Consider the following 25,856-nt stretch of genomic DNA (forward strand, 5'->3'; position numbering starts at 1 on the left):
TTTTAACTTTCATTACTTTATTAAGCCAGGATTTAGAGATCTGGTGATATGTCGTGAAGGGCAGAAAACTAGATATCACACGCGTTCTTTTAATTTTGTTTTTGTCACTGTATAAAGTTTTATAGGATATGACATCCAAACCCAGAATCCTGAGGTGTTTCATAAGTATTAGGTTATCCTCATAATTGGTTATAATCAACGTACAAGTGAGGCAACCGCAAATAATAGCTTTGAAACTAAGTAAAGATTGGTTAGATCTACCAAAGACAAACAATGACATCAGTACCACATCCAGACACAACCAATGTCGGGTAAAAATAAGTTGAGTAACCTGAACTTTTTGGAGTATTTATTGCAGAAACGGGCAATGTTCAAGGGTTAAAGGAAATAGTTTGCTGAAATCTTTAGCTAAAGGCTATTCAAATACTAAAAGAGCAAGGAAATGCAGTGTCATCTGGTGCAATGAATTAGCACGAACAGTGTGCCCGGAACTGTGTTTGTGGAAGCAGAACCGTGACGTCACGAATGTAAACATAAGTCCGGGGAAATAGATGTCAAATTTTGGCTTTTTTCTTGGAAACTATTTTAAATTGTACTTTTACCACGAGTGATAGCCTCGAAAACTAAAGTAGAGGCTGGTTAGATCTACCAAAGACAATGAGATCAGCGCCACACACAGACAACAACGGTGACAACCCCCATCCGTGACGTCACGAATGTAAACATTGGCCCAGGAATAGACGTCGACTTTTGGCCCGGAAACCATTTTAAAGTTGACTTTTGCCAGTTGCCGTTGAATTCCGTGTCCGTGCCGTCTCGCGACAACGAGTTTTCACCAGCAGTGGGCCATGTTTGCACCTGCTGGGATGAGCGATTCCTCCGAAGAGGACGAGTTCGAGCTGGAGAGTAGTGTCTGGGGACCCGAGCGGTATACGAGGCCCAAGAGACCCCGCGAGGAGTTGATTGACATGACGCCTATTTCGAAGTAAGTGGTTTAATCATCCGGTTTTTAAATGTAATTAAATCAAATCAGACCCAAGAAATAACGATAGTAGTAGTGATGTCAAGCCTCTGGCTTAACAGCTAGGATGAGCAAATCCATCTCCCTACCTCCGTATTTGTGCCTTTATTACTAAAGGCACCTAGTATTTGTTTGAGGTGACAGGCCACATGTAGGATTAGTCATTTTTGTGTAAAAGTTTCCTAGTTAAACCTTCTTGCATGTTGTCAATATCCTAATCTATTTTTATAATGTAGTACGTTGAAGGCCTAGGCCTGTGTCGAGTTTTTTATGTGTGTGTTTTCAAGGTTTGCGTTTTAGTTAATTGGGAGCGCTTACAGTTCAGTTGACCACGGGTTTCGTCTGCTATGGAATCGGCGGAGCAATACAAACAAAATGGCGGACGCTTTGTTTTGGCGGGCCCCGGTTTTTTAAAAAAAACAAACCCCGAGAAAAAACCCCGAAAAAACCTCAGTTTTAAAAAAAACGATAATGGGGGACCCTTTTGGGAACCGGGGTTTTTGGGTGGGGGAGTACATGCGAGTAAATGAAAACGGTAAGGGGGGAGCCATTGGGAAACCGGGGTTTTTGGGTGGGGGGAAACCCAGATGACGACAATGAACACGAAAAACAACAAAACCCTAGCAGACGAAACCCGTTGCCAAGTAAACTGTAGGAGCTCACGTAACAACAAAAATGTAGGAGGTCCCATCCCCCGTTGTGTTAGGCTAACCAAACGACGGCAATGAACACTAAAAACCACGAAACCCTAGCAAAAAAAACCAGTGGCCAACTAAACTGTATGAGCTCCATTCCAACTAACTGTAGGAGCTCCTGTTCCAACTAAAACTGTAGGAGCTCCTGTTCCAACTAAACTGTAGGAGCTCCGGTGATCGTAACCAAACGAACCAACCTAACCAAACTTAGGCCGCGTGCCCTTACCTGGCGGGGGGCGACCCCCCATATAGTATATTAAGTGATTGCTACCTAACCAAAGGAACCAACCTAACCAATAGTTAGTTCTCCACGTCCTTACCTGGCCGGGGGGCGTTCGCCCCACTGGACCCCCCCAGTTATAGTATATTAACAGTGATTGCTACCTAACCAAAGGAACCGACCTAACCAAACTAAGTCTGCATGTCCTTACCTGGCCGGGGGGCTTCGCCCCCCCGGACCCCCTGTGGTAGTAAGTTAACAATTATAAATATCTAACCAATATAACTTGTCCATAAATATGGCTGGCACCCGTATATCCTTACTGATAACTAAACAAAATGAATATTTCCGAGAATACATTGGTTAAAGTCAAGGCCACGTTGTTTGCTCGAACACATGGACTGCGTTCGAACACGTGGACTTCTAGCGAACGTGAATGTTCGGATGTGTTGAGCGTGCCTGACTTCAGCAAAGCGGAAATAACAATGGCGTGCTTAATTTTGGCAAAATAATTAGAATAACGTGCATTTACATTGATAACCTTACCTTGGAGATGTTGCTAGTCGTCCAGAAATATAGAACTTAATAAGAGAAATCCGAGTCGTTCAAATCTTCTGGGTAGAGGATTTTTTTTTTCTTTCTTGGCGGGACGGTTTGTTTTCCGAGATGACTGAACAAGGGAATTTGTTTTCATTAAATAACTAACTAGGGATCGTTCGTCTTGACACAAAATGTATATGTCTTCCAGCGTGACGGGAACGGCGGCAGCGAACGCCACGTGTGCGGAACACGACAAATTCTCGGCAGAAGAAGACATGGTAGTTATGACGAAGCACTGAACTGGCTGAGAAGCAGGAACAGACTGAAGGGTCGAGGAAGGTCGGGCATGGTCCGTTCCAGGTACTAGTTATCCTAGCGGATAACTAGTACCTGGAAAATATGTATCGAAGAATGTAAAAAAATGTAGGTCATACAGATGAGTTGGGCAAGGAAAGAAATATCGAATAATGGGGAAAAAAAATGTATCTCCTACAGATTATGTTGGCACGGGTAAAACTATCGTGGGCAAGAGTCAAAATATCGAATAATGAAAAAAAAATGGAACTCCTGCAAATTAGTTGGGCAAGCATGGGAAAAAAAAATAGAATAACGAAGGGAAAAAAATGGAGCTCTTACAGTTCAGTTGGGCATGGGTGAAAATATAGAATACTGTAAATTAAATTGGAGGTCCTAAAGATTAGTTGGGCAAGATTAAAAATATCGAAGAGAATCGGCTTTCATGTTGATGCATGTTCGGGTTCGGTCCTGTGGGTTGGGTTCTGGTTTGGTCGGCTGGGGTCGGGTTTGGTAGGCTGCGGGTCATCTGCGAGAACTACTTACCTTGGCGGAGGGATTACGGACCGGGCAAAATGGTGTTACACGGTCCGGTCAACTGAACTGTAATCTACCCGTTAATTGGGTTATGTACTATTAATTAGAGTCAGTGTGACATGTATTCAGTTTATTTATTTTCCAAGTAATTTTCCATTTTACTCCTTTAAGTGTTGTGCCTTTAATTTTTCGTGGTAGCCTATACCTATTTCTGGACATAGACCCAGGCATACAGATACTAAAATGTTTTCCTATATGTTCATTTATCTCATTAGTTTCTTTCCTCATCAACATTTTAAATCATGACACTTAGATAGACCTAGATGGCTACTAATTCTGACAATCTTTGCCTTTTGTCTGTCAGGTCCAGTAGGGTAAAAAACCTCATGGTACAGGGGTGGACCATGTACGATCAATGTGTACAACCCCCAAAAAAGTACATTATAACGTGCCTGACATTGGAGATGGGCATCAGACGCGACTTGTTGTTGGTGAGAAACGGAGCTAAAGACCTCTACTCCAGTGTCAGGACGTGTTATAAAATGTACTTTTCTTGGGGTTGTACGCATTAATTGTACATGGTCCACCCCTGTACCATGCGGTTTTTTACCCTAGCACCAATATTTTAGATTGATTTTTGTAATCTTGCAGTTATTCTAAATTATCATTACCTCAGTATTTCAAACTTGATGACATGAGTTGCATGTCAGAGTTGAATTATTAGAAATCTAAAGACTACTATTAGAAAGAATAAAGATGTTCTGTTTACTTATGATTTAAATTATGCTACTATTAAATAGTATTAGTACTCATACAAGTATGTATTACTGTATTAATTGTGGTGTTTTTATTTTCATTCCAGGCGAGACGAGTCTTCAAATCCCACTGATTCTGGAATGTTCAACAGTGATTCTGCCACACAGGTCAGTTGGTGCTCTACTTTATAGAGAAAACTAGTTAAAGAATGTAAAATTACAAGTAATGTAGTGTTGTCATAGGCTACGACAGAAGGTAATGAAAGCCGTGTAAGGTCTTTTGTACAACAAGAAAAACAATCACTATGAAGACTTGTTTTTTAAGAGTTATTAAGATTAAGATCTTTTAAAACCATTTTAGTGCAAAGATTATTGCATTTGAGGTTTTTTCTTGATTGATGCTGGCTGGGATTAACCAAGGAAAGGTTAAGGATATTAGGAAAGATTACTGGTAATCTTTAGTTTGTTATATTAAAAATACTCTTAGTAGCGTGAGTCTTGAATTGGAGAAGCAAACTTCAGTTATGTATTGGTACATATACTTCAAAAGATATCTCTGCAGAAAGCTTTCGGGAATCTTTTCAATTGCAGAAATTTATTTTTCAATACACATACCCATACAAAGCTGTGGATTTGTTTCTCCAATCTTTAGTTTCTTTGTTAAATCTCTTCCTAACATCATGTACTCAGTGGGTCAAGGGTATGCGAACCTATACTTAATATTACTGTATTTTCTTTTATTTGTATTCTCATTGATTCTAACAGGTTTTTAGAGACTATAGTATTACATCTGTGGTTTGAGTGTGTTTGAGTAAGAGCACACTCAGGCACTTTTTTAATCATTTATTTATTGATGATCTTTTTATATTTTTATTTCCACTTATATTTATTGCTCTTTATTAGCAAGTTACAAATTTTGATCGTATGTATTTACTGTATTTTAGTTTAGTACAGCACAATGGCTTTTATTAATTCCTAAGCCTTCCTGTCTCCGTTCTCAATGTTTTCAACTGTTTGAAATCTTGCTTTATGAAAGGTCATGCCCTCTGGCTAATCCCAAAGCAGTGTGCTACCCTCATAATTAATAATACAGTTATAAGGTGAAGGCATACTCTCAGGCCCCAGAGATTAGAGATGTCACATATCATCTCTCACTCACCCACTGGTGCCCCCCATCCCACCCCTCACATACACCTCCCAAGGGTGGATGCTGTTATGCCAACTTATTGCCATTCTTTGGCACAGAACACTACCCTGGGTCAGTCAGGATCTAGTGTGTGTGGTGATTGGGTCATTTGATAATTGGTCCAGTATAACTTTGCTGTTTTGTTTGATGAACAGTGAAAGAACTTCAAAATGCTCTGAAGTTATAGAAATTGAATTGAATCTTGTTTTTCTAAGAATGTGATGATAGGGACATTTAAAAAGCTCTGAACTTACTGAAATTGAACTGAATCCTCTTTTGTAAGAATGTGATCACTGGCACTTTTTAAAGGCTGTAAACTTAGTGAAACAGAATTGAATCTTTTTTTTGTTGTTCTAAGAATGTGATCATTGCCAATAGGTTTCTGTTTGTGAAGATGACAGTTTTCTTTAGAAAAATTTTTTTGAAGAAGAGTCATGATTCAGTCAGTGCTATTCAAAGAATTTTTTAGGTAATTTATGATATTTGGTTTCCATCAGTGGCATAATAATGAGAACTACAGTTTTACTTGTGCTGTTGTATTTCCAAATTCGAAATTGCAAACATACCTTCTCGAGTTTTACTATGTTTTTCGTGGATTATTGCTGGAAGAATTCTTGTGCTTCATGATGGCTTATTTGGAATCAACCTCCAAATTAAATAACCTGAAATTAGACTACATATTTTGCTTCATTTCAGTCGCCTTTTATTAGTAGCTGGCTTAGTCTGTCAGATGTGTGGATTGAAACATAGGTGTTCAATTTTGATTAAAAATACTATATGTACGTGCACCAATGTATGTTCTTCTCTGATAGGGTATTGTGTCTTATATAGGCAGGCTGTATGTTAACATTGTAACATATTAAATAGTAATGTTGGTTTATAGATGAGATTTCAGTTTATGTCTTGTTAGTTATTCAAGGGTGATGCTGTACCTAAAAACAGTCTCTAGAACACATTTACTCAATTGTGCTATAATCAGATTTCACTTTTCACAATTTTGCATTGTGATTCTATTTGTTCTCTAAATATTTACATTCAGGTTTCATCATTTTCCTCTATGTATTAAGGTTATTTTTCAAGGGTTGTGTCATCTTTCATTGTTGTTTTTTGTAAGTTATTAAATGAAATTTAAATTTTATTACTGAAGATACCAATTGGGCCTGCCTCTTGAAAGTTAAATATTATAACTCAGAGGTCTGGATAAACTTCTTGATAATAGTGATAGATGGTTGCTTTTTCTATTTCTTCTTTCTGTAATATACGTCAGTGTTCTTAGCTTCTTTGTCGTTGAATAGTTTTCATCTTCCTTATTATACTTTAGATCTTCATACATCATGATCCTTCTTTTCATTTTGCTTATTTTTTCATGTTTTCCATTTCTCTTTGTTCTACGTTTTGGTGATCTGGCTGTTTGATTGCCGTACTTACTATGCTCAAGTTGTCATTGGATATTACTTTCATTTCTTTTTGCTGACCTGTCAAAATTTTTCTCATCTTCCCATCTAATTTTTCTTTGATCTCACTTTTGGTTGCATTTTTATTTGTGCATTTCCTATTTTCACATTTTTTTTTTACCTTATTTACAGGTGATAATAAGGAATTGTCATCAACAGTACCATTTAGCCTCTGACTAAGTTGAATTATTCAGAACTGCAAATGAAATTGACAGTGCGTTTTTATTTGAGTTGAAATTGTTTTCATTGTTGCTATGTTTATGTATCATGGACAAGTGTTACAGCCTATGATAAAATTTGTGAATCAAATTTGTTATTTTAGAAACGAGAACCTTTAAGGCACTAAAGGTTCACATTATTTTCGATAAGTAAAGACACTTAGTGAAACTAAAACTACACAAACAATTTTTGACGAAAATGGACTTTACCGAAATATACGAAAATATGCATAACTCCACTTCTGACTATGATTCATTAGATGTGGTGAGTATATCTGATATAAATAGCCATGATGGTTTTACAGGTGGTTTCTAGAATTGCTTTTTTATCATAGAGTTGCTTGCTTGTTCAACATCTTGAGGAATTTATTTTATTATAAAGATTTAGAATTTGATCACTTGAGTTTATCGAATAGCTCTGTCAGTGTAACTCATATCTTTATTGCTTTTTACCCTTTTTTATTTGACTAATTTTATTTTAGCAGACATCATAGATTTTTAGGTGTTTTTGTTTTTATTTTGTGGAAGCCACTAACTTGAGGCACATGAAGAGAATTTGAATTAATGATTGTAAAATATGCCTATGGATACACATCAGTAGGGATTTCATTAAATTACCAAGACCACACCTAAGTTATTAAGGTATTTGTATAAGATGGGTGGATTTTGAGATCAAGTGGGATTAGGCATCAACAAAAAATGAGCATATGAATGGTTAAAGCCTATTCTAAGGATTTCAGGGCTGCATCATTTTTAACAAAAATGTACAGTGCTTGTGATGAGTTTAAAGAAACATTACCAAGCTCATGTGAAAAGAAAGTGATAGATTTTCATTTTACCATCTTTTGTATAGTAAAGGAGTATACTTTAATTGAATTTATTATGCATAAAACAGCTATTTGTGTATAGTTACAGCTTGAAGAATGAAGAGCCAGGACTAGTGATTGTTAATGCATTTTTACTCATTCGATGTTTCTCTTTTGTTACTGCAGTCACTGGTTCTCAGTGTCTTTAAAATTATACAGTATGTAGTTTGAGTTACCAAAAAGAATTAAGTATTACCATACAGTGATTTTGTTTCCCTGTGAAGAGAGATTTTACAAAGCCTCATATCAGTTACTTTTTAAGGAAAACAGGTTTTTGAAATTGTGACTAATACTGTAGTAAAATCCCTTGTTTGCAATATATGTCAGGAATAGTCCTGATATGTTTGGTGTAGTTGGGAGTTGAATACCAATACCAATTGTACCAGGCATTTCCTTAGCATTTTGAATTAAGAGTGGAACTATGTTAGTGGAAAGGAGCTTATGGTTACTTTTAGTAAGTTTTAAATTTTGAAATAGTTTTTCTACTGATTCAGAATTACAGCAAGTATTAGTTCTGAATTATTTCAACAGAGTCTTGGATCCATTATGCAAACCAGTATGCAATCCAGTGGAAGCAGCCTTAATGAATTCGGAGACAGACCAGATGCTTATGTGAATGGGTACTCGAACACACTTAATCCTGGTTATAGCAACGGATACTTGAAAGGTTAGACCTTTGCACAGTACTACGCAGTATTTAGATTTTGTAATAATCAGCCTAAAAAATTGGATGTTTGGTGGTGTACCTTATTTATATACAGTTGAACCCGTTGGAATGTTTTTTAGTTTAATTACAGTAATGTTAATTACAGTATGTGTAGTTTAATACTGTACATATTGCTTATTCTGTATCTTTGGATAGTTTATTTTAAAAGTGAGGAAAGTCAAAGTTAATATTTTTGTAGTTTAATTACAGTACATATTGTTTAATCATCGTACGTGTTGCTTATGAAGACCTAATTTAATTTAATTCTTTGGTTAGGTTTTTATTTTAAATGTTAAGAAAGACAAAAAAAAAGTCTGACGTCTTTGTCACGAATACAGCATCGAGCCCTACGCCCTCATGGGGTTCCCGTAAGAGCCGTAGTCCGGCACCCTCTCTTACTGGGTCATGGCGACAACGACGAATGCACGAAGGTTATTCTCAACCCCTCGATGAATTTCGAATGGCAGGAATGCAGGGAAACTTGCCTGTTATTAAGTCCTTAGTACAGCAAGGTAGGTTATGGAACTGATTATCCTCAGCTTACTGGAAAGTATACATTTTTTTAATATTGATATTGTTGAAGTAATTTTCTAAGTTGAGTTATGTATGCAAAGAACCTTTTAAAATGCCCTGTAACTATTCTATAGAAAGGTGTTTGATGTTGAACTAGATACTAACTAGAAAATAAAGCAGTTGTAACACAGTTATAGATACTGTACATATACAGTACATGGTTACTGTTGAATTACAGTCTTTGTCATGATAGTATAAGTTTTAATTGATCATTTTCAGTTGTTAATTTACTGTTTTATTGTTGAAGACATTGCTATGAATTATATCTTAGAAGCAGGTATTGTACTTATTTTTTTGTGCAGATATGTATTTATTTTACATTATTTATTTTTGAAGGAATTGCTGTGGATCAGATTTTAAAAAGTGGGTGGACCTGCCTGATGTATGCATGCTCATGCGCAAAGCCTCACATTGTGCAGTATCTCTTGCAACAGAATGCTGACCCAAATCTTCACAAAGGTAGATGATCTTGCATTGATATTTTTGGTTCAGGCCAAGGCTATGCTTAAGGAAAGGTTGGATTGTAGTGGTATATGCATAATGATTAAGAAATATATTTTGCATGAAAGTGATTATTCTTGTTGTAAAATCAAAGTCTGTAGAACTCATAAGGAGTCTGCAAAACTTATCAATGTCAAGTTAAGTCTTGGATGTGTTCCAATTGGCTTAGTTACGAGACCTCCACCTCTCACTCTTGTTGATTTGTTTTACTTTGTTTGTGGTTATGTAAGCAACAGATGTTTATGTAGACAACAGATGTTTACATATAATGTGTAGCAAGTGCATGCTAAGTTGCTGTCTTTATTATTTTAAAGTACTGTACTATCTGTGTATTCATACTGCTTTTGTGTTCCTGACTTCAGTCTCCTGACGTTCAAAACATACTTTGGCATTTTATTGGAGACATTTGATGGCCCCAGGTCTGATAATACACTGTTAAATGTCACAGTGGAATGTATCTGGCAGCTTCTCTTGTTTTATGTCAAGAGGAGGCCATCTTAGATTCTGGCCCGTGCCATTTTTACTGCTTGTTGAATGGTAAGTCACAGGGTTTCTCACAACGCTCTACCTTTTTAGCCTGGACTTGTTAGACTGCCGTCAACACAATTAGTAACAGGTTTAGTGTAATTTTTCTTATTTTGGCTCCAGTGACCTCATTACTTAGCTAATTTAATTTGTTTGTAAACACTTGTCTGTAGAATTTTCATGGCTGATGTAAGACATGTTACTAATATTCATGGAGTGTTTTTATCTTTTGTTTTTAAAGTGTGATGTGCTAAACTTACCTACATAGCCTTAAAATTTCAGAAGAAATTACTCTTATTAAAAGGAACATACAACTGAAGACCTAAGTTTTAATGAACATACAACTGTAGTGATGACTTATGTGATTGTCTTGCCAATAATGCTTCATTGCAGTTTTAACTTTTAAAAACCCAAGGCTCTTAGTAAAGTTTAAATAGTTTCATCTCTCTCTCTATCTTCTCTCTCTCTCTCTCCTCGTCTCTCTCTCTCTCTCTCTCTCTCTCTCTCTCTCTCTCTCTCTCTCAGAAAATACTGTCCAGGATACAAATGAAGTTCCTTCTATTAAGTTCTAGTTGAATATGCAGTGGTCTTACAATAATAATAAACTATACCATAATGCAACCTTTCATTGCTTTTACTTTATTGAACTAATGGTAATTCATTTAAATGAATGAATATTCATTTTAGTACGTATTATCTATTAATGATATGTTTCCTTTAATTCATGTTAGTTTCTTATTGCTTATCAAGTTGATCGCTCGTTATTGCACCATGCAACTCTTTACTCAAATTTGTTTTTTTGTACTGATGTTACTGATACCCGTTTCATACTTTCCCAAGAGCTGTTCACCGCTCTCATGGCTGCGTGTGCTTCAAGTCGGGAAAGTGAAACTGACTTGTTGGAGTGTGTAGAGCTCCTGCTCAGCTACGGAGCACTGGTGAATACTGCTGAACGACACAGGATGACAGCGTTGATGTTTGCAAGCAAGGAAGGCCGCGCCACCATCGTTCAGAGATTAATCGAAGCTAAAGCTGATGTCAACAAGCAGGACAATAAAGGGTGAGTGATAGAAGTAATTCTGCTGCACGATTCTTTCTTTTCCTTTTGGGGCAACGTGATTAGAGATTCATGTCCATTTAAATCTTTGTCTGTGTTACACTCATAATTCCCCCTCATTTTGGGACCACCTTGACGTGGTGAGGGGGCTCTCGAACCTCAGGAATCTCTTCCCAGGTTCGAACCCAAGAGTCCCATATGACATTATATATTTTTGAGTAAACTTATGTGGACTTTTCCATTTTTTGCCAAAATTTTTGAAAGCAAATAAATGAGAAAACATATCATGGCTTAACGTGGAGTTAAATCCGAAGCTAAATAGTGAGAACTGTGGTAGAGCCATCATCTACCCGACAATTGTTCGGACCTGTTTTTTCAGGCGGAACTATTCTGTGGAGCTGGACCACGGATTCCAGGGGGGGCCTGGTTCTAGGAATAGAACTCTCGGCATTCTATCCAGTTTGCCCATAATGTGATTAGGATGGGGATAATTGTATTAACATAATACTCTTAGTCCTAGCAAGCGGGTTCTGCTTACACTTGGGCCATACTAATCATGTTATGCCATCCCCTTTTGGGGTAGGGTAGGGATGCGGACATTTGGGAGTCCTTTCTCACTTGTGCCTTTGGCAGAAGATTTAACTTCGCGAAGGGCCAATGATATCTTTTCAAGAATTAATTAATTAATTAATTAATTTTTTTTTTTTTTTTTTTTTTTTTTTTTTTTTTTTTTTTTGTAAAAACTCAAAATTTATGAACTGTGAAATAAATGACTTGAGTTCCCCTGGGCCCCATGATGGAAAAACTACGGCACAGTTGATGACCATTGGCACGTCACTCTCCCGAATTTCCTAGGTACTGCCACAAGTAAGTGAAAGTACTATAAAAGATACAAAGGAACACCCTGTTCCAAGTAAAGCAGCAGAGCCAGAAAACCAAATAGAGTGCATTAATAAAAAAGAAACAAACAAAAATAAATTGGTAAACTCCAATATCGTAACAATGGAACCTATATGATGAACAATAATTCTGAATTAGAGACAAATAATCCTCCCAGCAATACAGAAAAATATAAAAATCATAATAGACAAGCAACATACATAAACAAGGACCAAAGAGAAACAAAAATTACCTGACTTAATCCCACATTGGTACATTTTGATGACCTCTTTGGACCAGATAATTGGTCAAGATTTCTAGTCCTCAAAGCTGACAACAAAATCTCAGCAGCGCATGCTAGAAACCAAATTACTTAACATATCCTCCAACACAAGACATGGAATGCAGACACATCAAGGCAATGAATGGCTTATCCAAGTAACCAATAAAAAGCAGTCCACTGCCTTTTTAAGTATAACAGAAATAAATAATATAAAGGTAATAATTACAAGCCACGAAACATTGAATTATGTACAGGGTACAGTCATCCTACCCAATAGCGAGCAGGGAGCTTCCTTCAAAACAACTATTGCTAGACTCCCTAAATTGAGATATAACAATATCCCACGATTTAGAAATATACTCTATTTCAAGTAAGAAAGATAAAAGTAAAAATATCAACATTGCCAAAATAAAATTTACAGGCCAAGACATTACCATTTATTTAAAATAAAAATTCTTGGACAAAATAGAGAAGTTCGTCCTTTTGTTCCTAAACCATTACAAATGTACACAGTGCTCAAGGTATGGACACACATACAAAAGATGCCGTAATAAAGCTATATGTGCAGTCTGTGCATCAGATGACCATACCACTAATTGGAACTGTAATCAATCAAAATGTATTAATTGTGGACTAGCCCATCACGCAAAATCGAAGGAGTGTTCATTTTACCAATATAACACAGAACTTCAGTTGTTAATAAATAGGACAGGAATGTCCAGTCATGGAAGCCAGACTTGAGCTAAAAGTAAGAGGCGTTAACAATCCATCAAAACCAAAACCACCTTTTCAAATGTGACTAAAAATTTCAAGACATCAAACAGCACAATGACAAACAAGATAGTATAAACATGGAAACTGGATTTCATACCAATAATACTGAAACCCAAAATAAAGTGATATTACAACAACCAATACCACCACTAACATAGATGATTCAGTTATCCATGGAAAGAACTTCCAATAGAAGAAGAAAATTAAATATGATGATAATCGAAACTGGCAAAAAGAAAAGAATTCTAGAAAGAACCCCACCTAACCTGGGAAAAAGTAAATATTGAAAATTACAATCAATCCAGAGAGACTCCCAACTACACCAGGAGAACATTTTAAAAAAGATATTAAACTAACCTCATCACAAGTGGAAATACACAATTACCCTCAATCTCAATCAAACAGCCAACATCTGGACAGTAAAGATCACTCTTTACAATTTCCATCAAATAATACTAATGAAAATCATACCATTAAACAAACCAAAATATAACTATCACCACCAACCATCCACAAGACCGAAATATCCCATTAACGAACAACAAAACAAATAACCCCTCAAACCAACAGTCCTTATCACTACAGAAAAGGAACAATAGATTACAAAACCAGAAATTTCTAAAGCTAGACCAAAAACTTCTGAACCAATAATTAACATTACCAAACATGCTTCGTCTTGTGGTTGTAATGAATGCTTTGTAAGTACATATAACCAACTAACTACCAAGACAGAGGACACAGTATGAAATTGTATTGACAATTTTACCAAATTAAGGAGGTGCCCTTTAACACACCAACATGAGAACGAATTATGTTCTGAATCCTTAAAATACAAAAAGGGAAATTATAAAATCAAAAATAGACTTATTAATATTCAACTATGAAAAACAAACAACTGCAGAATCTAATAACCAACATACAAATACAATGATTAAAAAACCACAAATAAATTCAAATGCATATAAACTACGAGATAAAGTAAAATCAGCAATCAATTTACAGAATTTAACACCAATTCCTCCCAATAATGGAATATAAAATCATTCATGGAATATAAATGGTCTCTTAACCCGACTACGTCTGGGTGAATTACAAAGAATCATACGAGACCACAACCCAATGTGCATATGTCTACAACATATAGGAAGTAACCCTACAAATATCCAACACTATAAAATTGCCTGTTATTCACCCCAACTGACGGTGGAAAATTAGGCACAGCCATATACGTTCATAATAGCATTACATATGAACCTGTTGATATACCATCTATGCAATATCAAATAACATCAATTAAACTGTAATATGCCTGTAAAAGTAAAATTACTATTTGTAATTTATATAACCAACCAAATTTCAATGCAAATTTCAGTGATTTTTTCTGAACTTATTAGCAAAAGTATACAAGAACCACTACTTATAGTAGGAGATTTAATGCACATAATCCATTATGGGATATTAATAACCCCACTGACACATCCGGAATCAACATAGAGAATACTATAATGAAACACAACCTGTATAGTCTCAATGAAAGTGAAGTTCCAACATATTTTTCAAATACACACCTAACCTTTTCTTCAATTGACATTTCAATATGTTCAAATGATGTAGCGGCAGAAATTTGAATGGGGGAAAAAACGTTCCTAGAAGGGGACGATTCCATAAAACCAACCAAAGTTGACCATTTCCCAATAGTTCTGAACTACTTAAGTAATGTCAAAATATTGCCACCTACAAGATATAATATCCAAAAAGCTAACTGGGATAAATATTTCCTATACACACGAAACATACCACCATTCCCACATAATGAAGATCACAATACTACATGTGAATCCTTCTCAAACTTCATAATAAATGCTGCAGATAAAAGTATTCCAAAACCAAAAACACATTCCACATCCCTGTCCCATGGTGGAATCCAACATTAACAACATTAAGTAAATAAAACATATATTGAGTCGCACTCTAAACAGACTCAAAACTCGCCTTAAATCACTCAACAAAATGCCCTATAGTATAAACATATTAAACAAAATAGTTATAACAAACATAACAATTAACCACATTAAACCACTATATAACAAATATACAGCAAATTTAGAAAAACGGTAATAGCTGAAAAAAATCGCATCATGGAGGAATATGTCTCAAACATATCTTCAAACACATCCACAAGGGATGTCTGGCAAAAGATAAGGAAAATCAATGGAAAACATATAGACCTCCAAGAAGTGCAATACATTTAAATGGAAAAATATACCATGATACTTATGAAATATCAAACATAATTGGGAAACATTTTTGAAAACATCAGTGCTTACTCCAGCCTAGATACACATTTTTCAAAGTATCAGAAAAACAAAAAGAAAATATAATACTCAATTTTGAAACTCTTGAAGACCTGGAATATAACTATTAATTTTTTAACATGGTATGAACTAGATAATGCCAAATTCAACTCTTTGTTGACATCCCTCTGCACCCAGGATATGATAAAATATCATTTGAAATGATAGAAAAATTAGCTCCTATAGCTAAATCATATTTATTAAAATTTTACAATAGTATCTGGCTAAAACGTGGTCTTTCCTGATAAATGGAAAACATGCCATAATTATTCCAATAAACAAACCAGGAAAGGATGCAAGTAATCCATCCAATTATAGACCGATATCTCTAACAAGTTGCCTATGCAAAATCTTAGAAAAAATGGTTAATGCACGATTAACGTATGTAATAACCAAAGAATCCATTTTAACACCAACACAATCTGGTTCAATAGCTGGCAGATCAACCCTAGATCCCTTAACACATTTAGAAAATCATATCAAAAAAGGCTTTGAACAAAAGAAATTAACAGTAGCTATATTTTTTGATATAGAAAAAGCATACGATACAAGCATGGAAACATAACATCATGCAAAAACTCCACTCCAAGGGACTAAGAGGCCACTTACCAATATTTATTAAGAACTTCTTAACAAACAGAAACTTTTCAAGTAAGAGTAGAAAATTCCTACTCAGTAACCTATCAAACTGGAAGAAGGAATCCCTCAAGGTAGTGTCTTGAGCTGTACATTGTTTGCTTTAGCAATCAATGACATTACTATAAATTTACCAAGTGGTGTAAAAAAAAACAGTTTTTATATGTTGATGACTTTGTCATTTACTATATGAGTAGTAATTTGAGACATGCTCAGAGAGTTCTCAGTACTGCCATTTCAAATATATGTAGTTGGGCAAATTCAGTGGATTTAAATTTTCAACTGATAAAACAAAAGCAATCGTCTTCTACAAAGACAAAAGGTGGATGAAGAACCAAACAATCAAACTGCATCTTTATAGCACTGAAATACAATTTTGTACAAAAATCAAGTATCTAGGAGTAATATTTGATCAACATTTAAATTGGAAAGAGCACATCAAATACATTAAAGCCGAAGGGCAATCAAAGCCCTTGCCATATTAAAAAAGTTATCACACACTAATTGGGGAGCAAAGCGAGACATTTTATTAATGATATATAAAGGCAACAGTCTTTATCATAATAGATTACTGCTGTCCAATATATTCATCCGCCTCAGAATCTGCATTAAAATCTCTTGATGCAGTGCACCATGAAGGCGTGCGATTGTGCACAGGAGCTTTCCGATCGTCCCCAACAAACTCACTTTTGGTGGAGGCAGGTGTTTTGCCCTTAAAACATCACCGTAATTTAATAACATCAAAGAGGTCTTTCAATGCAAGCGGGGGATCGTCTCCTGCAACTTACTGCTTCCAAAACTGTAATCAAGTAACAGCAGTTAATAGTACTAGCTCTTTCCCAAAAAGAGCTAGATACATAATGAACATACATAAGTATGAATCCAATTTTTCACCCACCAATGGAATTGCCACCACCATGGATTTTAAATAGAGTAAAGATATGTACCTCCCTGTCTTACCTACTCAAAAAACAAATGACAAGTACGGAAATGTACCGCCAACATGCTTTGGAGCACATTAGAGAAGAAAAGGCGACAAATTTATGATATATACAGACGGCTCCAAAAATAATGTTGGAGTAGGAGCATCTGCATTTTCGAAAAATATGTTAAGTAAAAAAAGCCTACCTTCAATATCATCAGTATTTACTGCTGAAGTCACAGCCATACAGATGGCTCTAGATATGATATCTGAGGCAAAAAGCAAGTGTCTCTGTTATTTTCAGTGACTCACGTAGCGCTATAGATGCAATAAGACAGTATAAACCAGGAAACCAAATAGTACAGGAAATTCAAATAAAAATTCATCAACTCCTCCAATCGGGAATATCAATGGAAATATGTTGGATCCCAGCACACGTGGGAATAAAAGGAAATGAATATGCAGACTCTGCTGCCAAATTAGCCTGCACTATCCCTCCAACAATTTCATATGCCCCAGTGTCAGACTGGGTAAAATCAGTTAAAACATTAATTTACCAGGATTGGAAAGAAGAATGGGCCTCGGTGCCAACAAACCTAACTAACAAAATAAACTCAAAAATATAAAAACTGAAAGTCTATGCATGGAGAACATCCTCACAGGAGGAAAAGAGCAAAAGAGGTGATCTAGCAAGGCTACGTATAGGACACACAAGATTCTCACATGGTCACTTGATGTCAACACCACATGCTGACCCAGTGAAATGTAACAGATGTCAAACACCCATGACAGTACAGCATTTGCTTGTTGAGTGCCCAAATTGGACCCAGGAAAGATCTATTTATCTGCGGAGTTCGGAAATGAAAAAATATTCTTGCGGAAAGCAGGGATTTTTCTTAATTAATAAAATCATAAATTTTTTAAATAAGACGGGTTTCTCAAAATAAAGTCTAATTTTTTTTTTTTTTTTTTTTTTTCCTCAGGATTGATCCCTGAGAACCAGCCCGAGAAGAGTCTACTTGAGACTCAGAGGTCTGGAAAAACTAACCCCTATTAATAATAATAATACACTCATAATTATAGAAAATTGTCGTTTTGTATATGTAGTTTTTATGTAATGTGTATACATGGTACTCTTTGTGTAGTTGGATCTTGTGGTTTAGGATGGTCCATGATTTTTGGCCAATGAATCAATACTTTATGATATGCCTTGTTTATAGGGTGTCTGGCTTCTTTGGTAGAGGGACATTACCTTTACTAGCGGTACTACACCTTTTATTGTAAGGTGTCAAAGAATCACCTTAACATTTTTCCTCACACAGGTGGACTGCACTATGTTGGGCAGCTACAAAAGGTCATGGAAAAGTTGTTAGAATTCTTTTGCAACATTCGGCTGACCCAGTAAAAATGAATAACCATGGGCAGCGGGCATCAGATATTGCTCTTGCAGCAGGATATCCTGAGGTAGGGCAAAGTAATGGAGCTTTTTAATTTTCTCTTTCTCAGTTTCATGCATGATATACTTTGTACATGAGTAGATGTACCTTTTACATCTAATACGAGTCATTTGCCTTCTGTGATGTTGGCTAAAAATCCTTCCACCATTTTGTTTATTTCAGATTGCAGACATCCTTGATCGTGTTATTGACAAAGGAAATGATGCTAAAGACAGCCTTTCCATCTTGGATGCTTTGCCTGATGCCACGTTGCCAAAGTCACCAAATGGAAGCAAGGATGCAATAATATACGGAGAATTGGAGATGGTTCTGTGTGGTCTAGAACTGAAAGATTTGATTCCTTTGTTTCATGAACACAAGGTATTGATAATGCACAGTATGCTTTAGTTAGTTATGTAGTTTATGAAAGGTTTGATTATTTTAAACAAGTACAGACCATTTATGTACGTACTCAAATCAGTGACTGCTAGACCATGTAGAGGCTTTTGGTACCGTCATTTGTGTTTGGTGATCTCATGTATTGCGCACTTAGTAACCACTGATATTTGGTGATAGGGTTGGCAAAAGTTGTTCAATTTTTTTTTTATCATGGATGTTAGTGATTACATTTGGTTTCCAGTATTTTATATATCTGCTGTAACATTTTGAAAAATGTCACTTTCTTTGATATTGATGGTATAATCTTCTTTTTTGTTTTATATTCATTTTATAATTACTGGTCTTTAACTGTGTTCACAAAGTTCTGTATTCTTTTCAAGAAGCCGTCGAGAGCACACTATAATACAGCATAGCTTGAACTGTCACTTGTAAGCCATGGATTAAACTACTGTTTGTTAATATGAAATTTACAGTAATGAAGTTGATTACTTGCGTATGCTCAAGTTTTCTCTGTAGTGATTATTTCTTATATGAGTTTTAAGTTCCTTGCTGCTGGCTACTAGAATCTCAAAAAGTAGCTTCTGGAATGTAATGCCTAGATCCTTAGTTGTTGCAGTATTAGTTGCTGTAACAGGACATGTTAAAGTAGGGTTTAATTATATATGTATTTTATTTTGAGTATTGTGTAGTGCATTTTAATAACCTGAATTCTGAAGTTTCTAGCACCTGTTTACTGGGATATCTAGTCATATTACGCTATTTTTATTCCTTCCTAATTCATAAGATGCAGTACTTAAATTTGACTACTTTCCAATTCCTGCTTTATCACTGGTACTTCTCTTTCAGGTGTCCTTTGAATCATTTCTTCGTTTTACTGAGAAAGACTTAGAAAATATGAATATTGATGCTGTTGGAGTACGCAAGAAGATCCTCCATGCTATCAAGGAAATCCACAAAAAAGATTGGCAAACATCTAGTCTACCTGATTTAACTCAGAGTACAATGATTACGTAAGTTCAAGAATTTTCTAGTTTGTTTACATGTAAGTAGTTGAACAGTTTTATGAAAGGATGATGATGATGGTAATTCTCTTACAAAAATAAATGAGAGCAATAATAAATATGATAACAAGTGAGTTGGACTTGTGATGGGAATGATTATCAGAAATATTATTGTAACAAAACATTTTGGTTTGATTGTATTCTACAATAATGTATATAATTACAATATACAGAAGCATGAAAAAGTCCTTTAGAAAGGTCAAAAGGCCTAGAAAATCAAGGGAAGATGGAATAGCTAAACATCAAGGGAATTTATTTCATATTTAACTTCATGAAGTACGTAAATGATTGTAGCAAGATTGCACACTTGCTTTCCTCTAAAACTTCTAAGTCCCATAACAGTTCTTACTTAACTTCTATCATAATTTTTTGTTGTTACTTTTCCAGTTACAGTTTCAATTGTAACTTATTGATGCCCTTTAGTAAAATATTTATCTGTGCTACTTCACTATAGTGTTCTAATTCAGCTTCTATTGCAGTGTTCCAGAAGCAGTGGCAATGATAGGCAACATCAACAAGCACATAAGGTACATGCATGCATCGGTTGGATATTTACGGGACCAGATACAAGCCAACCCACGTCTGCTTCAGCTGGGCCAGGAGGTTCATTGTGTGTCATCTTTGGCATCCAATTGCGGAGACTCTTTGAAATATACGCAAGGGTTATTCGAGGAGCTGAAATTCTTCAAAAATTATCTTGACAAAGTATGTATATTTTTTCATTTTAATTGTTCTTTTAAGTTGAATCCATACACTGCAGAGGTTTTAGTGGCTTATGATTGGATGGAAACTGTCAGTGTTGAGTAAATGGAGAAAGGGAAGGTTGTTTATTCCTGCTCAGATGCATCTAAAAAATCCACAAGTAAAATATTTATTATTACAGTTTAAAATAAGTCAACCTTTACATATGTTCATTGCTTTTGGTGTATGAAACTTGTTAAGCATAATTAGCCTTAATTCAATCACGGCATATTTTTTTTATTTACCACCCTGTTTCTTATAATTTCTTGCTCAGTTTCATGTTCTGTAATATTCTGAAATAGTTCACATACACATTTTTGCCTTCGTAGAGGTTTCATAAATGTTTTTTGCAAGTTTTTGCCCCTATTTTCTTTCTTGTTTCTATCTCTTTCCTTACTTATTAATTCTTCCTTTTTATACAAGAATATTCAAGATAAACAATCCATGCAATAGCAAAACATTACCACATATAAGCATTCACCATTTTGTGGTAAAAATGGCATTCCTAAAATCAACAGCAGTTTTGCCAGCCTACAGAGATACACTCTTTTCAGTAATAGAAATAGAATTATTGCATCATAAATATTTAAGGCATTTATTCTTTCAATTTTGATATTAAGTTATTCATGTCCCATTCACTCAGAAAGTGTTATAAATGATCTCATATGTTCTTATAATTCAATTAATTCTCTTTCAGACTTTGTATAAACATGGTAGTCATAATAATTAATCAAGAACATTTCCTCCAGGTGTCAGGAAATGCTGAATACAGTCCTGCGGATCTCATAGTTGATTGCACAGACAACGGGAGAGTTTGGCAAAGACGTATATTGGCTTCTTTAATAGCAACCACTGCAGTTGCTACTGTTTTATGGTATTCAAGACCGAGGATATTTGCCAAAGTATTTAATATTACAATTATGCCTGACGACATAGTCACTCTCGATGTTTAAAATGCCCAGTCCACTGTAAATAAGAAATTATTTAATCAGTCCAGTACTTTAGTCAAATAGAACTAGGGTATTTTAGTAATCAGTTTGATCTATAACATTGTTATATATATTGTCCTAGAAGTAGCAGTCTGCATTATCAAAATCAATAGCTAATAGTTTATCTTGGGTATGGCCAGTGAATAAATCAAAAGTAGAAATAGCTGATAGTCATTCTGTAAATTCAGGTTAGTGATAGTCATCACGCTGTACTCACTGAAATTCTTACTTCCATTTTTATATTGTCCTATGCTTTATTTGTATCCCCATGTAGTAGTCACTTAAATTTGATAAAATATTTAGTCCTTATCTAGTCAGCCTGTGATATACGTAGTAGTAATAATAATAATAACAGTTAATGCTTCATTGATTTATGTAGTGGTTAAAGAAGAAAGTACTATTTTTTTTGTATTTGTAGTGAACTCAAAGTGGAATTCTAGTTTGTCTGCTCAAGTTTAAACTCGAGTCATACAACTCCTTAGAGTAAACCAAAATTATTTTACTCTCAGGAGTTTTTCAAGTTTTTCTAACCTTTAGCAATAATTCTTTTGACTAGTCCAGTTTGCTGTCATGTGTAATTTTTCATGTGGTTAATCATACCTTTTTGGATGAAGGGTTGTTACGGTAATGTGGAAATATAAACAGCCTAATTCTACAATTGTATTTACAAGAGAAAAGGCATATGGTTATCTTTGATGGTGTGGTATATTATGAAAAGGTTTATGTACAATAATAAAAAGGTTGATGACATATTAGTTGATTTCGATGATGTGCATCTAGAGGGTGTAGCAATGATTTCATGTCTGTGTAGCTTTCAAAGAATTTCCTTTCAGCAAGGTTCTAGTTCTGAGATTTTGTTTATAGTAATACTGGACAGTGCTGTAATGGTCATATTCAAATTATTTTGTAATTATGTATGCACTGACTATGTTTATTATAGATATAATTAAGTCTGAAATTCCTTTACTACTAAAGGAAATGGTTCAGATATTCAAATTACAAGAATACATAATTGTAAGCTGTACAAGCCAAGTTTTAGAAAACTTAATAGTTCACATGTAGTATTCTAGATTTACTCTTGTGATATTTTGAATTTCAGTTTTATAACTTAAATTAGTGTAAGCTATAAGGCATTGTTGTTGTTACATTATTATTTATGAATGTATGATTGCAAACAACTTATTAACATTAGATGATGTAGTGTTGCAAACCTGAGGGTGGTTTGGCCAGAACAAATGTAATTTTTGAGAGACGAGAATGGTTAGGATTGTAGAGGGCCACGTTTGTTAAGAGTAATATTTTCATAATGTCGTAGCATCTTACCACAAATATAGCCATTTTTACATTGATACAAATTGAAGTCAGGCATGTTCATTTTGGTGCTACCCCGGAAGCACAAATAGGTCGATTTCAATTTTTCTATCGGTATTGGTTACTTGGAGCAGAGTTTGAAGAAACTTCATATCATACTACATAAACATACAGATAGCTTCATTAGCTTCCATAGGCATGCATAGCTTACGTTTTTTTTGTTAGAACTTACTGTGAAATTGCCTTTTAGTAGAAGTGCAGCCAGTATGGTGTTGTCCAAAATGAAGTTTAGCACAGTCCACACAAGGTGCACATTTTTTCAGTGCTGTATTGCCTTTACTCACATGACCTTAAGCACCTAGGTGGCGTGATTGGTATGGTATTAGCGTTCCACCTCGGTGGTCGCGGGTTCGATTCTTGGCCATTCCATTGAGGAGTGAGAGATGTGTATTTCTGGTGATAGAAGTTCACACTCTACGTGGTTCGGAAGTCACGTAAAGCCGTTGGTCCCGTTGCTGAATAACCACTGGTTCCGTGCAACGTAAAAACACCTTACAAACTCACATGACCTTTATCTTATTGAGGCAATCCAGATGGAATCAGACCCAAGCTAGCATTGCTAGCAGTTACCTTTGTTTTACGAGTTGGAAAAGTCAGTGGACTGTTCTAAGGTTATTGGGCTTCATTTACATTAGTGATCCTGTTTGTAGTGTTGATGTAGAGGCAAATGGATCAGTACCTGTATATGAAATTAGTCTCAGGGATATGGTAGCCTTCTTGTATATTCATTGTAGTGATTAAGTCTGTTATAGCCATGCCAAATAGGATTTGTTGTATGGTATATAGGGTAAAGTGATCAGACATATCATTGTTCACATATTGGATGTAGTGACAAGTGCGTGTTTGTTGATTGTAGTGCTTTGCATGTTGTTTCTTCTGCTCTAATACTCACTGGATATTAGTCCTTAACTCAAGTGTATAGTGCGAGGATGCAGAATTGTACAATTAATCCAAACCATAACCCACAACAAGGAATGCATAATTAACTACAAAATAAATAAAACCTGTTTTACCTGCGATCAGAAAATAATCAGAACCATGCCCCTATTGAAGTAGTCCTCATGCTCATGTATGCAAGGTGACAAATTTTTGGAGTCAATTTGGAAAAATGGGAGAAGATATACTAATTTAAGCATGTATGACATAGCATTATATAGATGAAAGTTCTGTCTGTGCTGTTTCAAAAGAAACATTAGTGAGAAAGTTTTAAAGTTTTAAAGTTTTGGGTTAGGTCATATCATTGTAAGAAAACATTCAGCTACATATTAAGGTTTCTTAGGCTCTACTATATTTCCAGTTGAAAGTTGCTGAAAACTGTACGTCTCATATAAATTGTCCTTGGTAATTGTTTCAAATATCTTGATGTAAAGTTTTAATCAAATCAGTGCTGGTGGTCTGTCAATCTATGATTTATCATATCAGAAACAATTATGTTAAGCTTAGCCAAGAAGTTTCTTTTTGCCGCATTCTAGTTTTTTCTGAATGTTATCACTTGTCGCCAGTCATGAGGCCAACCTTCGGTAAAATACTGGTAAAAAAGGACATATTTTGTATAATCTTTTTATCAAATTCAAAGTAGCTGAATCAAGGTATACTCTCGTCTGCTTTAAGGAATATGCAACCATAGAAAAATTGTGGACAGTATTTATCATTTAAAGAAATAGGATTATGTCCCATAAATACTTAGTGGTAACATACTGTAGTGTACTATCATTTGTAGCTCTATTCTCACTTGCATGTTGTTGGGTTTTACTTTCGTAACTATAGCTCTGAGATATCTCATATACTGTTGCCAAATATCACACAAAAAATGTAGTTGTTTGTTTAGGATATTTATGGGTACAAATGGAATTCAGGCTTCAAAACTAGTCACTGAGATTTACAAGCCTTTCTGAATAATACTGTGAAGTGTATGACTAGGTGAGGGAATCTTCAACTTATAATTATTTCTTTCTTCTCTTGAAGCATTGGAGAAACTGTACATAAGATAAAAATCCTGCTGTTGGGAAACTGGCAGAATTCATTTTGCAAGTGTTTTATTTAAGGAAGATGGTGGAATTTAGAAATTCGGTGACACGGTATAAGCACAACCCGGTTTATATCCGTATGGTAGAGAATATATCAATTTAAAAACTTATTCCTTGAGAAAATTCATCCAGTTTGGCTGTCCAAAATTGTAGTAGGTTTGATGTACAGCAAGACAGGTTACTGAATGGAAATTACCAAGCATTTTTGCATATCATTCTGCTTTATGGCCTTAGCAAACCATAGGTTCCTTAGTTTCTGTAATACATATTTTTTAAGATATATGGCATAAAATTTTATATTAATTGTTATGAAGATAATTTCCTGCAATTTATTTTTTTGGCTGTTAGCTCTCATTAAAATATTTTTTTCTATATTGCTTTGAATTGACCCCTTAAAAAGGCATTTACCAATTCTCAGCAGCAAGATGGTGGTCACAGAAAGTGTGAAGAGTCATGTTTGGAGGGCATTCATTTGTTAAAAGGGAAGGTAGTAAAATTACTGGCTTGGAAGCCACAACTTCAGCTGTTCTTGGTCTGTATGGATTAGGTGACGATTACTCCAGCATATTCCAGAGATATGTACGTTACCTTTCAGCAGAAAGCTACGGCTGGGACCAAATGGAAGCAGCAAAGAGCCTTTAGTACCATATACAGGTCTGCCCAAGGCATACCAAAATCTTAATACATAATCTGTGGTCAGTCCTTAAATCCTAAATCTCTTGGCAGTTCATCATCTCTTAATTTTTTGACGAGAGATTTCTCAACAAATTATGAAGCATGTCATTCACAAGACATGAAGTTGAATGACTGTGAAATCCTCGCAAGAGCTGAAAAAC

General features: G+C 35.3%; 1 protein-coding gene across 2 annotated transcripts; it reads left to right on the forward strand.

Annotated features, from left to right (window-relative positions):
• Positions 1 to 510: 510 nt before the first annotated feature.
• LOC135197256 (ankyrin repeat, SAM and basic leucine zipper domain-containing protein 1-like) lies at positions 511 to 25,392 on the forward strand. 2 transcript variants are annotated; one of them, XM_064224353.1, is made up of 11 exons: positions 511 to 985; positions 4,170 to 4,230; positions 8,318 to 8,453; positions 8,831 to 9,004; positions 9,402 to 9,524; positions 10,932 to 11,151; positions 18,319 to 18,460; positions 18,616 to 18,813; positions 19,678 to 19,841; positions 20,372 to 20,597; positions 21,383 to 25,392. In XM_064224353.1, the coding sequence occupies exons 1-11, from the start codon at positions 849 to 851 to the stop codon at positions 21,584 to 21,586; spliced, it is 1,785 nt and encodes a 594-aa protein (XP_064080423.1). In that variant the 5' UTR covers positions 511 to 848; the 3' UTR covers positions 21,587 to 25,392. The 2 variants fall into 2 exon arrangements, with proteins under 2 accessions (XP_064080423.1, XP_064080424.1); XM_064224354.1 differs by lacking the exons at positions 511 to 985; positions 4,170 to 4,230 and adding exons at positions 5,335 to 5,367; positions 6,835 to 7,185.
• Positions 25,393 to 25,856: the final 464 nt, after the last annotated feature.

This window comes from Macrobrachium nipponense, chromosome 18, assembly GCF_015104395.2.
Source record: "Macrobrachium nipponense isolate FS-2020 chromosome 18, ASM1510439v2, whole genome shotgun sequence".
Lineage (NCBI taxonomy): Eukaryota > Metazoa > Arthropoda > Malacostraca > Decapoda > Palaemonidae > Macrobrachium > Macrobrachium nipponense.

Bases quoted from the DNA above. Each gene is read 5' to 3' on its own strand.
- LOC135197256 (XM_064224353.1), top strand. From the start codon at position 849: ATGTTTGCACCTGCTGGGATGAGCGATTCCTCCGAAGAGGACGAGTTC. The intron at 18,461-18,615 runs GTAGGGCAAAGT...TGTTTATTTCAG, and splicing joins TTGCAGCAGGATATCCTGAG to ATTGCAGACATCCTTGATCG. The intron at 18,814-19,677 runs GTATTGATAATG...CTTCTCTTTCAG, and splicing joins CTTTGTTTCATGAACACAAG to GTGTCCTTTGAATCATTTCT.